Genomic DNA, 13,391 nt, shown 5'->3' with positions numbered 1-13,391 from the left:
GTCTCACTGTAGTTTCTAAATTCTGGAGCAATCAGCTGTAGTAATGATCAACATCAGCAGGGTTATCTCTTGGATGTTGCATACCTGGCCATACTGATCTACATTTTCTCTTGCAGAAGTAACATCTGTTCCAGCTATATGACTGGCTTTTCCCTTGATCTCTTTTTCGTATCTTTGATGATACTTTACCTAACAGGAAAAAAGGAAATGAATAATCTGCGTGAGTTTAGTCTGGTACACAGATGCTGCATAATAAATAACAATCAATGACATGCACATATTGCCAATAAAGGATTGTCAAAATTCTCATTGCCACCAATCTACCCCAAGTCAAATATGCTGCTTGAAGGTATAAAAGCAAAGCTAGTGATGTCCTTTTTAATAATGCACTAGGAACATAGGACTTGCCATTTCAACCCAGACCATTAGTTCAGTGTGTTCAGCACCATCTGCTTGTCAGTGGTTAATCCCTGATGCTCCAGCAGTTTAAAAAAATAGAACTGATTGTAACGTAGTTTCATGGTTACTTACCACAGTGAACTTTTTTACCAGAGAGTCACCTGAACACCATCAATAAATGCATTTGTTTCTGAAAGATGCTGATCCCACAAGGGAATTTTAAGCATCCTTCAAGTTTAGACCAAGATTTGCACTACCTTTGCTGAAGTCAAAATAATGCCTGTACTTGATGCTGCCCTTTAATCACCATGTGTGTTTGCTGACAAAAAATGAACGGTTTTCCACAGATCAAAGGAAAATTTTTTAAGAGTCAGTTGCTTTTGCCTTCAGAATTACAGATCTCCTCTTATTTTCCTCAATGACTCTTAATAATGTTTTAAATTCACTTCCATTGGGTTAGCACAATATATTAGCTTCTCCAACAAAAAGAGCCTTTCTTTCAGTTTCCACTAACAAAGCACAATTAACTGTATATTTTGAAGCAATGCTGACGTCCTTTTACAATGTTTATTTGAGAGTACAGTGGTGTTGTGGTTTTGTTATGTTTGGAAAGGAAAAGAAAACCAATAAAGATCAGTATACCAAAGAGTTTAAAAAAAAAAAAACATGAAAAAGTAAGGAGAGTAAAACGAGTGGAGTAGAAAGCTATAGTTTATAAATCTCTACCCGTGCCATGTGCTTGTGGGTGTATCTATGTCATGTGTTTGTGTAAAGGCAGTTTCTTACATTCGTATTCAAGCCTCCTCCTGCAACAGCACAAAGGCAGGAATAGGAGAATGAACAGTAAGGATCCACTCAGAGCATAGAAATACATGCAAAGCAGAGCTCTGCAAACACAGCCCTCCCCCAATAAAAGGTCACCCAGAAATATTGTGACTGTGTAAAAGAGCTGCACTTCGGACTTCATAACTCATACTGAGTTGGGTAGAAGGAAATCAAAAGAGCTCCAGCTGACTCATTATTGTTCTTCTCAGCTGTATGCAACATGAGGCTGGGTAAAGGGGACATTTTTGCCCACAAAAATCCAGAGTGTTGATTCACAAATGCCTCTTTTTGTGCATAAAACTCAGTTTTGTCCCTGCAAGAAGAGACAGTCACTGGAAAATCTGTGTGTGAAGTGCACTGCTAACATAACTCCACAATGCTCATGGAATTTCCGCCACTAAATGTTTTAATCCAAAATTTGTATGACAATTTACTGTTCTCTTCCCCAAAAGAGACTTTGCTTTGGACACTTACATCACTAGCTAGTTCATTTGCTCTCTTGGCTATTTGATAAGCTGGAGTGATCATAGCAGGAAAGCTGCCTTTTCCTTTCCGTTCTTCAAAGTCTTCTGTGTATTTCAACTGCAAAAATTCAAGATAGTTCAGGAGCAATTAGATCAAATGTATCTTGATTGCACACTTAGTCAATTTTCAAAGTTGCAAAGTCAGGCACTCCATGGCTGTCATCCACCAAAAGGAGGATGAACCATGAAATCTGAATCTTTGCAATGTAGTCTTTAACTACATGATCACATTTCTTCTGCATGACCCCTTTGTCTCCTTCAGAGTATAGGATGAAGGACAGTTGTTTAGAAAAAATACTGAAGGTGTCTGCAAGATGCCTGCTCTATTTAGAGTCAGGCATCTTCTTTCTTTACTTTGCATGGCACCTAATTGTTGGGTATAGCACAAACTAGTTCTCTGCCTTCAGTTCTGACAGCCAGCTAATCCCTAAAATGGCCTAAAACTGAATATGGTCTTTGTAACTGGAAGTATTAAATACTTAACTGTAAAATGAGCCTGCCTTTAAAATATTGGGTTTTTTATTTTTCTTTATGTTCATATTTTTCATCATATCATATCATGGCTAGGCTTCGCGAACAAAGATTTGGGAAGGCACTACCCACGCTTGTTGCAAGTCATATTTTTAAGTGATCTATAAATATCCCAAGAATCACTTGGAGAGTCAGAAAGAGGTCAGTCTGTTTTGCTTCACTTACATCACTTGAAAGCTGTGATCCAGCCTTGGCATGAAGTATATCTGGAGTGTCTACAACAGAGGTGAACTTTGAAACTCTCTCTTCGTGTCCACGCTTGTATTCTACCTGAAGAGAAAAACACATAAATCCATATTACAAACAATAAGCAGCAAATATATATTTCCTATCAGAAATCTTCTGGAGAAAATGAGCAACAGCTGTCATGGCACTCCCCACTCTACAATCAAGCTGTCACTTATATTTAAGGCCCAATTTCCTTACAGTTAATCCCAGAAGTAGACAGAAATGGACCCAAATAATCAAATTTTCCAATTATATGAGATTGATGTGAGCCATACATTGATCAAAATGTCATGAGAATAGTCAATAATGGCCCAAGATTATAGTGCAATGACAATGCCGACAGTGTTTGCAGAAAACAATGCAATACTTTACCAATACTTTAAAATTACTTCTGTAAGATTTATTTTTACTTGATCTTTTTCAGTTGAAAAGTTACTTTTATAACTAAGCAATTTTCTGTGCATATATTTAAGTATCTTTCATATAAAATAATTTTAATATTACAGTTATTTAACTTCAAATAATAAGGCAAGTGAAAAATTTCAAATGTAAATAATGAGATGAATAAAGCCATAACATGAAAACAAAGGTAATTAATTAAATTAACATTTTAGAGTGAGTCAAAATCTTTTTCAGATTGTGATAAACTACAGCAAAAGTCACTACATTTTTCAGGAAATACTTATATTGTCATTTATCCCATATAACTGTCTTCCCAGGCCAAGTAATTTGTCAAGGCTGTTTTCTGCATCATGTTAAAATTTTCTCATTATGTAGAATTAACAGGACAACAGTTATTCATCATAGAATCTAATGTCTAAAGTGAATGGCCTGAACCCAGGATTGTCCAGCTTCAGAAGTCTAAAACATAATTAAAAACCCCTGTGACTCACGTCGCTGCTTAGTTGGGTGGCTCTCTTAGCAACCTGATAACCTGGAGTGATCATAGCAGGAAAGCTGCCTTTGCCTCTCCTTGGCTCGTATTCTTCTGTATACTGAAACTAGAAAATGAATTTGTTTTCTCATTACAGAAGAACCCACCATAGTTTAATGTGATTCCTCTTTCAATGCCTGCTTCCTAGAGGTATGTATCACTTTACTTAAAAGTAAACAAATTTAAGAACTTACGCCTTATAAGTCTGTTAGGTAAAACTATTTCCTACATAGAACAGAAAACATTTCCCATTCATATCAATTATCCACTGTTAATTTGCTATGTTGACTGGGTCACTAACCCATTGTATGGACACAGACAATCAGTCATAATTCAGAAGTGATTTTCATCAGTCATGGAAATACAGTCAATGGAAATTGAAGTTTTCCATCATGAGTTCTGCTCTACTGAGACAGCACCACTTCCTTGATCAGGTCACCTCTGTTTGGTCAGTAGTTGAAGTGCTTCTCAATTATGAAAATATATAAATGTATGATATCTAGAATGGGCAATAGAACTGTTATGTGACTTTAATCACTTCCATGGTTAAGTATTGTTATTGACAGAAGTAAACATGTCAGTCTTTCCCACAGTAACGTCATACCAAAGATTAGACACTCCAGTTGTATTTCATGCAAAGGCTGGAGGTGAATCTTACCAAAGGCTGACTTTGATGCATTTGTAAGTCTTCAGAATATGATAGACCATGAAAATAAAGCTATTCCAAACATTAGTCCACTTACATCATTCAGAGTTTTCTGTGCCTGTGTTATCTTGACCATCTCAGGATCTGGGATAGTTCCTGAGTACCATGATTTTCCTCCCTCACAGGCAGCATAGTAAGCATTCTACAAAACAAAAATTAAATAACTACCAATCTTCACCCTTGTTTTAATACTCAAACACCTGATCTGACAGGAAAAAAAAGAAACACAGACAGTGCTGTGGAAGTGAAATTTACTCTCTGCAGATGTACAGCACAAGGCCTACATTTCAAATACCTTCAGAAAATGCCAAGGCAGGACTTGTATAACAAGAACTGACATCAAGATGACAGGATCTAGGATCCAGAGTGAGACTCAAATAATAATCCCTGGGAATCAGATCACTTGCTGTGAAGCTCCAGTGCCAGTAGAGAGAAGATACATAGAGCATGGTTGTACATGCAGCAGTCCAAACAGTTAACTGCACAGATACACTCTTCCTCCTCTTCTGATTCTTGCGTCCTAAGCTATAGTTGAGCTGTGTTACTTTGAAAAGTTTAGCCAAATGAGAAGCAATGGCTTTTTTTTAGCACTTAAATCCTGTGACTAAACCCCCTAACAGTGAGGACTGTCAGTGCCAATCCCTGGTCTCCTGCAGGCTAGTAGCTTGGAGACTTGAGGGATATTTCTTACCTGGGTAGCCAGTTGTTGGGCTTTATAGACACCTTCAATTTCTCTGGACCTTACATCCCATTGAAAGACTGATTTGAATTGTTCACTCTCTTCTTGATATTTTATCTAAAAAAAAAAAGATAATTACTTGTTTTAGTAGCTTATTAGTACATAACAACACTCCTCCCCTTCAGAGAAGAACATGAAGGGAGACAAACAAGGTGAAGATTGCATTTAGCTCTAAGGTCAAAATTCTGCTTTCTAGTTCACACCCAGCTTCTACCTAAGATTTCTGCTAATATTGGAGAGCTCCTCTAAAGGAACAGTGTATTACACCTGAAATATGGCATGACAGTCTGAAAGAATAATTTGATAATTAGATGATACTTTTGGATGAGATAAAATATGAGAATAATTAAGACATTTTAAGCAGGACATGTCAATGTAGCATTAGATGAAAGAACTTTTACCAGATGAGCAATATTCTACTCTCCTTTTTCCCTGCACAGTGTCCACTAAGCATCCTAGCTCTGTATATGTAAATGACTACTATATTTAGTCCTGGGTCATTATTTTCCTACTGCTACTTTTATCATGATAGCATATAGAAATCCAACTGAAAACACAGTTCTGGTATAGAACTCACTCTTCAGATGTAAAAACTCAAAGACTACAAAACTTAAACTGACTGGACAGAAATATTACTGACCATATGTACCATTATTCCCATCTATAAATTGAGCACAGAGGTGCAGAGAGCTAAATGATTCATCTGCTCACAGAAATTCTGTGTTGAGGGAGTGAGTTTAATTTTTATCTCTGCATTCGAGTTGACATCTCAGCATAAGACTTAAGTGAGAACATCATGTTAGGATTGAAGAAACATCTATTTTTTGCATGAAAAATAACCTTACATATAAAAAAACCAACAAACTACAGCAGCAAGTGAAACCTTTTCCCAAGTTATCATTATTTTATACATTAGTATGAAAAACTTTTCCTCCTCACAAAATCTCTACAGAAGCACTCCCTTTAAGTAGGTTCTGCAGAATCAGCTTCTTTACTTTACTCTTAGCAATTTTCTCTCTGGAACAGAACCTCATTATGTGATTGAAAAGGACAGAAGGTGCTTTAGGTGTATAGAACAAGGGAAAGTGATCTTTGAGCTATAATTTGTCCCCCTGGTATATTCACATGCACTGGAAGTATCAGTCTCATATCACTGCCTAAAACCAGAAATAGAACCTGCAGTAATCCCAGACTCATTCCTGACCAGATTCGTCACACACAGTTTAAAGTGTGATAGTCACTGCAGGAGTAGTTACGGCCCATGATATTGCAACAACTGATGCACAAGAAGTGCTGTACAAAATGATAGAAGACATAACATCTGATGAAGGCTATTAATGTGCATCAACTTTGTATAGCTGACACAGAACATCAGAACGAATTTAATATGCTATAATCTAAGAAATACAACGATGGCTAATCACATTAAAACATTGCCTTGACAATATAAAAAGACGTGATATCCAAGAAAATACTATCACATGCAGAAGTGAGATATCCATCGGGTTTTGGCCGTTCCTGTAATTTTAATTTCATTAAATCCTTAGAAACGCAAGTTTGAAACCGATGTGTTTGTAGGGAAACAACGCAGATCCAGGGATGGCGTTTGGGAAGCCGGCGGGCCGTGAGCGCCCCTCGCGGTCGGCCGGGGCACAGCAGCCCTGGGAGGGTGGATGCGGCTGAAGGGGCGCGGGAAGCGCTTCCATCCCAACACCTCCAGCAAAACCGTGCAAAGATCCCTGCACTTCGTGTTTACGCGCCTCAGGTTTGCCAGAAATACTTCACAAAGTATTTGTGAGAACTTTTGCCTGCGTGCCACCTGGGTATAATTCATTTATTGTTTCACATCAGTTTCTGAAGAGATCACAAAGCAAATAGGTCGTTCTTGTTTCTGAAGCCTGTGTAGCCCCCCTTAGTTGCTAAGTTTGCAAAGCTCTGGGCAGTTTATGTGAGCAGCGATTCCATATAAGTTTTCAGATATGACAGGTGAAAAGCTCCTATACATTTTTCCTTCTGAAAGCAGAAGCAAATTCAGATCTAACCTTTCTTTCTCACGAGTAATCGCATTTAAAAAATTATGATTCAAACATAGCTGAAATCTTACTGCTCAAAAAGAACGCAGGGGGTAAGTAAAATCACATATTTATATTTATAAAGCAAGACACATCATCTGAAAAATGTAGAACAAAGACTAACACATTTGACCGTCGAGATTCTTACCTCACTTACAATTTCTGACAGTTTTTTCGCATTCATATTTACTGGTGTGTCAAATACACTTGTGAATGCATTGTTTTTTGGATTATGCCTGAAAAAAATGGGAAGTGTAAAAGGATATTAGGAATGTACCAGGCAGCCCACAGAAAGGTTCCCTCTGAGCACTCAAGAACACAATACCAGCCTCCACCCCTCTATACATAACTTTTCCCCCCACTTACACAGAGATCTCAGATTACATTCAAGTTATTATTGCATGGAGTAGGTGCCTAGAGCAAAATTAATTTTAATGATCGTCATATCAATGCTGTGTTTCTAATAACAAAAGAGAATAATAGAATAAAAAACAACTGTCATCTCTCCTTTTTCTGCCGACAAATTTGACAGGAATTGATCATTATAAAATAAAAACTTCCTAGAACAAATCAACTCAAAAATCTGCATTTTTTATATTTTCTTTATGATTAGCTCAACCTTGTTAACTCTTAACCACTGATTTGGAAAGCACTGAATTTTATGGTTTGGTTTATTTTCTTCCCATAATACCAAAATGGAACTTAATTTGCCATCTTTTAACACACTGAACAAATGAGGAAGCTTTATGTACAGTAACAAGTGTTTCCCATCATTTGTAATCCATGAAAAACCAAAGATATGCACCAAGGCAGTAACAATACCTAATTTCACATCACACATGGAACCAGTCCAAACGGTGATGTTCTATTACATTAAAATGATTAGGGAAATTAAAACTTAAAAAAAAAAAACAGAGAGAAAGAAAAGGAAACACACTTACGCTTGACAGTAAGGTTTTTTCTCATGGCTAACAAAGTTGTTTACTGTTAACATCATCTTGCATACTTCGCAGTGAAAACAGGCTTTATGCCATGTCTAGAAATACCACAAAACAGAAACCAAACAGACATGATTTGTATTTCATTATTATTCTGTTAAGTTTTAAATCTCGGGTTTGATCCTTACCATTCATTTAACGAATTTGAAGCGTTTTTCTTCAAATATATATGTATAATTAACTCATTTCAGTTCTGAAATCAGTTCTGAGTAAAGAACTTTTGGAACCAAGAGATTTGCACTGTGTTTAAAGTGCCAATCTGTACATTTATTATAGTCCAAAATGATAAAGAAAGAGAACTGACCTGATCTATACAGTTAATCTTCTCAGCAGGGTAAACCCCATAGCCACATCTAGCACACGGCTGCACATTCATCTTGAAATCCACAGAGTGAAAAATATATAGGTTTATACAAAAGGTTCAAAGAGTATAAAAGTGACTTTTTGGCCTGTGCAAAGCACACTCTAGACACTCCAGTCAGGGCCTTTTGCTGTGGTCAATGGCTCCCATTAAAGCTCTGAATTGAAGTCTGCTGCTCCTTTTGCTGACCTTCTGTTTCAAAGTCAGCTGCAGGCTGGCTTTTAAAGCTGCCAGTTAGTAAGAGCGGTTATTTTGGCAACTGTGTCAGTGCGTAAGGGAGGGCAGCAATATCTTTCTCTAAATAGAAGAATGAACTCACAGAAACGAATCATGTCCATGTGAATATTAGAGCCTGATCATTTAGTATTTCAGTTTTGTTGTCATAAGCCCAGGATGAAGAGAAAAGTGTAAATTGCAGCAGCAATTTATCATAGTTTCTCCTCATCCTCATATACAAGTGACCTCACGGAGGACTACTGTATATTTAGGAACAGCCTCATAATAAAAGGTACCATCAGAGATACAGGTCAGAGATGGGCTGGGAGCTTCCTGGACCTTTGGTGGATCTAGAAGAGGTGCAGCACCATTGTCCCAGATGAGTCATTAGTTTTTTCCCTTGGTGCCAGCTCAGTTTCCCTTTGTGGATTACAGGCAGCAGAGCGGGGCACACTCATTTCTCATATCTTTCTGTTTCATCAACCTGTCACTCCATCTCCAGCTGTAGGAGGATGCATAGTGAGACAGGCAGAGCCTGTTATCTCAAATAGTTCTAAACATGATGGGCACAAATCCAAACTTCTATCTACTACAGGAAAAACTTCAAAAAGGAACCATTTACTATTGCATAGAATGAACAAAGCAGCTGTTTAACGGTGTTCGCAATGAGTAGGCTGGCATAGATCAGAATGTAAAAATTCCTTCACCAAATAACGATAAGGAATTATTATGTCTGATATTACGATTCAAGCAAGCTATTAAGGTTGCGAAGGCTTCTCTGAGCAAAAGAAGCTATTAAATTCTACCAGCTACAAATGGTCAGGATTTGAGATTTATATCTCACCTAATCATAATACTTCCAGCTGCAGGGCTCCATAACCCTGGGACACAGCTAAGAGTTATCTCAATCTGATTAAAAGTCTACTCAGTCATCCATACATCTGCACCACTTCCCATGCCTGCAGCAGTCCTGGGATATTGCTAAGCACTTTCCTTTTCTATAAATTACAAACAATTCCATCAAAATAATTTCTGGCTAAACCTTCCAGGTATGCTTACAGAGCCTCCTATTCATCTCTCCACAGAGATATGCAGTTTTGCTTAACTTATTATTACTCCTTTTACTGAATGCTGACAATGTCCTGGCACAATGTACTGTCAGCAACTGGTGTGCTGAAAATAGAGTCTCTAATCTGAAGAGCAGTGGCACAAAGTCCTGAAAACACTTGAGGCCTTTCAAAGTGATATATCAGTATATAAACAGATGCATTTTTCATTTTAAAAAAATGCCTACACAACATAATTTCTTGTATTAAAATAACAGCTGATTTACCTCATGTTATTCCTTTTGGGATTAAGAGCGATTTTTGTTGACCAAGTTACATCACAATAATATTTATCCCACTCACACCTGTGAACAAAATTAGTTTGGAATTCTTCCAGTTCCCTTCTCACACAGCTTTGCATCTTGTCCCACATTGCCATTCTGTTTATGCAAGTGACCTATACTGGGGTCACAGTGGCCTGGCTGTCCCCTCCTTCTTTAGCACTTGGCACACTACCAATTGCTGCCTCTTTGTGTTCATGTACTCTAAGAGTCACTATATTATATATTTTCTCGATAGTCCTAGTTGTCTTCACACTACCTGAATCCATGCTAGAGCCTTTATCTCACATTTTAGCAAGAATAAAAGATGCATGGCCTGCACAGGCAGTACATTGCTTAAGACCCCCTGAAATGAGTTTGGAGAGGTGCTGAAAGCAGGACATCCCTGAACCACACAAAACATAAAGTCTTGACAACTACAGAACAAATAATTTATTCAGGAGCCACCTGAACAGTGATCATCCGGACAGAACTCCAGCATGGATCATAAGTGTATAGACCCCATGTACACTGTGCACCCAGAGAGCTTATTAGTGGTCCCTGAAAGGAATGAGACCATGTGTCCCTTCCAAGAGGCCTCTCAGACAGCTAGAAGCCCTTTATTTCACAGATAAATAGTATTTCATTTCAAGTTATACAAAGACTGCTTCTTTTCATAGTGACAGATACTACCAGCTTGGCTGGAAGTCAGAAAATACATTTTCCAAGTTCTTCTGCTTCTCCCAAGTTACAGCATGTTCAAGAGGAGAAGCATGGTAAGCCACAATGTCCTACACAGCCGCTGCCTTTCCCAGCCACACTACTTCCCTCACATCCATTGTGCACAGTTTCTGCTGGAGTCTATTGAAGATTTCCCCATTTCTGAGCACCTCAAAACTGTCCTGTTGCCTGGTCTGTTCTTCGCCACCCTGGATTAACACTGAGTTGCTAACAGAAAAGAGAGTGTATTGAAAAATAAGCATTGTACATTACAAAGTAAGCACTGCATTTTGATCATGCAAGGAATTAAATCACAAAACCGGTGCAAGTTTGTTATCTTGACAAATCTTAGCAAGACATTTTCTCTTCAGTTAAAAGCTCATTGTGGCTTTTTTTCTCCTTTAGTAGGGCCCCATAAAGGCTTTTTGATATCAATGAAAATCTTAAAAGGCTTTACTTAACAGTAGAACCTTAATCAATGTGGTTTAAAAGTACTGTAGTTACATATAAAGTACAAGGAGACAGTACCTTGAAAGTGCAAATTAGTAGGAAGAAACATTGTTACCTCTCCAACCTCCTTAAATTCATTGAATTAACTGCACAGAAAACTTGGAGCATGTCTGCATCCTCAATCTGAATCTAAAAAGCACACATTAGTTATACAAAGTAACCTCGTGAGAGACATTCAAGTCAAGATCACCCCCTCTGTCCCTCCTGAATAGGAGCTGTGCCCTTTCAACCACGTGAATAGCGGGAAGTCAGACACCACAGATCATGGCAACCCTATCCTCTCTCTGCTTGCAAAAAAACCCCCAAAACTGGTGCTGGTTCACTACACAAACTGGGAGTGTAACACACTGTTAAAAGCTGCCTGTAAAATTTCAAACATTAGATCAGCTTCTTTATAATCTTTCCTGAATCCCATGATTGATTAGTTACCTGGGCTCAGGGTCTTTGCCTCATACAGTCTCTCCATGCTAATGAAATTTAGCATAGTAGCAAATCCAGCTTGCCAAAATATTGAAAGAAAGCTGGAAAAGATTTATCAAGACCAAAATCTCCTAAAACTCAAAGAAAAACTTCTAAGGAACCACCTTCCAAACGGTTTTTACATTTTTGCTGTTTTGGAAACCAATCAACAGCTGCTTACATTTCATGACTAAAAGGATTTATGCTCACACTTTCCCTTTGTTGCCACTGTCAGGAAAACCTGAGTGTAGGGATTTTGCAAATGCTTCTAATAGAGCAAGACAAAGTAAAAGAGAAATTGAAAAAAGAACCAACAGGAGAAGAAGGCATCACTGTTACAGAGCAGAAAAAGAACTGGTGAGGATGTGCTACAATTTAAGCTGAAAGCTTGAAGAAATGTGTGTAAAGCATGCACAGCATAGCCCATGTGCACACAGTGAGACTACCAGTGTCCAAATATGCCAATTTATTGTGTATCATAACATAAAAAAGACCCAAGTTTAAAACTCATAAAACATGACACGTGCAACAGATCATCTCTGCCTGATTACAGAGAAATCCCACCAAAACACATACACCAAACTGACTGAGATGCATTATTCTATGGAATTCCATAAAGTCATGGTGTGCCAAATCACACCACTCTGCCCCCATATTCCCCATGACACATCAAAACCATCCATCCTTTCTTGCAAAATATATAAAAACCTAACAACTGTCATTTAGGAGCGAGCACCTTGTGAGTCACTCAAATCCTCCATCCTAAAAGTATTCCCACACCTGTCTCCCAGGTCTCAGTGAAGCCCCATCCTTGTTTTCACAGACTTTGTGCAGAACACAGCACACAGTTATTATTCCAGACAGGTACTATTCAATTGCCTCAAGCCTTGTACCTGCCATCTACCTTTCGATTTCCCAAAGGCATACTCCACTGTCATCCTGCAGCTGCTTACGCAGTGGTTAAACACTTATTTTCTACAATGCATATAGCCAGTCAAAGACTTCATTATTAATGTTTTTAGGGAGTAGAGAGAGTCTCCAGGGATAAGAAAAGGAATGCTGATGGTATAGGTGTCACATTGCTGGCTCTTCCCCCTGCCCAGTAACGCACATGGTCAGCTGTGCAACATTATACATGAGAAGTTTTTTCTTCCTGACCCTTCCCTAGGTGGCAATCACTCCACGCCCTGAAGCAAGAAACTTTCTCCTACTTCTACTGCCTTTTTAATTTCTCCCTTACTCCATACTGAAAACAAGCAAGATTTTGTGAAAAAAAAAAAAAAAAAATCTAGCATCTTATACTCCATTAAAATTAACACTTATTGAAGAAAGGTATTGCAGCACATTGAGGAATCAAATTTTGTCTTTGTGAATGCCAGCTACCAACATGAAAAGAAAAAAAGAAACCATTTTTTCAGATGTGTCCCATACCCAATTCTATTAGCAAACTCTTGAAAATTGGCAAGGATTATCAGGCCACTTTTTTGATAACAATACAATAACCTTTACAAAAAAGCCATTTCTAAGGTCTGCTAATTTGGCTGTGGTGGCTGGATGGTAATGGATAAACATTTTCATGCTTCTGGATTTCCTAGATAACTCCCATACATGTCGCTAGGACAGCATATTTGGATGTTCTGAAGGTCAGGTGCCACTGCCAGTCATCACTGGTGAGAGTACTCTCCCCTCCACGCATGTACTTGAAGATCTATGCATTTCCAGTGTATCTGTTTTCCATGATGACCGATTACAGACTTAGAAGTGATGCTGTCTTCTTGAAAAGAAGCAGCTAACAGGTGTCGT

General features: G+C 38.2%; 1 protein-coding gene across 1 annotated transcript in view; it reads right to left on the bottom strand.

The window, feature by feature from the left end:
• The window catches only part of NRAP (nebulin related anchoring protein), a 50,513-nt gene extending 41,993 nt beyond the window's left edge, over nt 1-8,520 (bottom strand). Inside the window, exons 1-9 of the mRNA XM_051799864.1 lie at nt 8,261-8,520; nt 7,900-7,994; nt 7,107-7,194; nt 4,839-4,943; nt 4,185-4,289; nt 3,401-3,508; nt 2,445-2,549; nt 1,699-1,806; nt 85-189 (exon numbers count right to left, since the gene is read on the bottom strand). Coding sequence (XP_051655824.1) covers nt 85-189; nt 1,699-1,806; nt 2,445-2,549; nt 3,401-3,508; nt 4,185-4,289; nt 4,839-4,943; nt 7,107-7,194; nt 7,900-7,994; nt 8,261-8,332 — 891 coding nt within the window. The 5' untranslated portion in view covers nt 8,333-8,520. The remainder of the gene's footprint in view (nt 1-84; nt 190-1,698; nt 1,807-2,444; nt 2,550-3,400; nt 3,509-4,184; nt 4,290-4,838; nt 4,944-7,106; nt 7,195-7,899; nt 7,995-8,260) is intronic.
• Nucleotides 8,521-13,391: the final 4,871 nt, after the last annotated feature.

The sequence above is a fragment of the Manacus candei genome, unplaced genomic scaffold (assembly GCF_025592945.1).
Source record: "Manacus candei isolate 608988 ecotype Guabito, Panama unplaced genomic scaffold, ASM2559294v1 h1tg000050l, whole genome shotgun sequence".
Taxonomy (NCBI): Eukaryota; Metazoa; Chordata; class Aves; order Passeriformes; family Pipridae; genus Manacus; species Manacus candei.
This window is presented reverse-complemented; position numbering and strand designations above follow the sequence as displayed.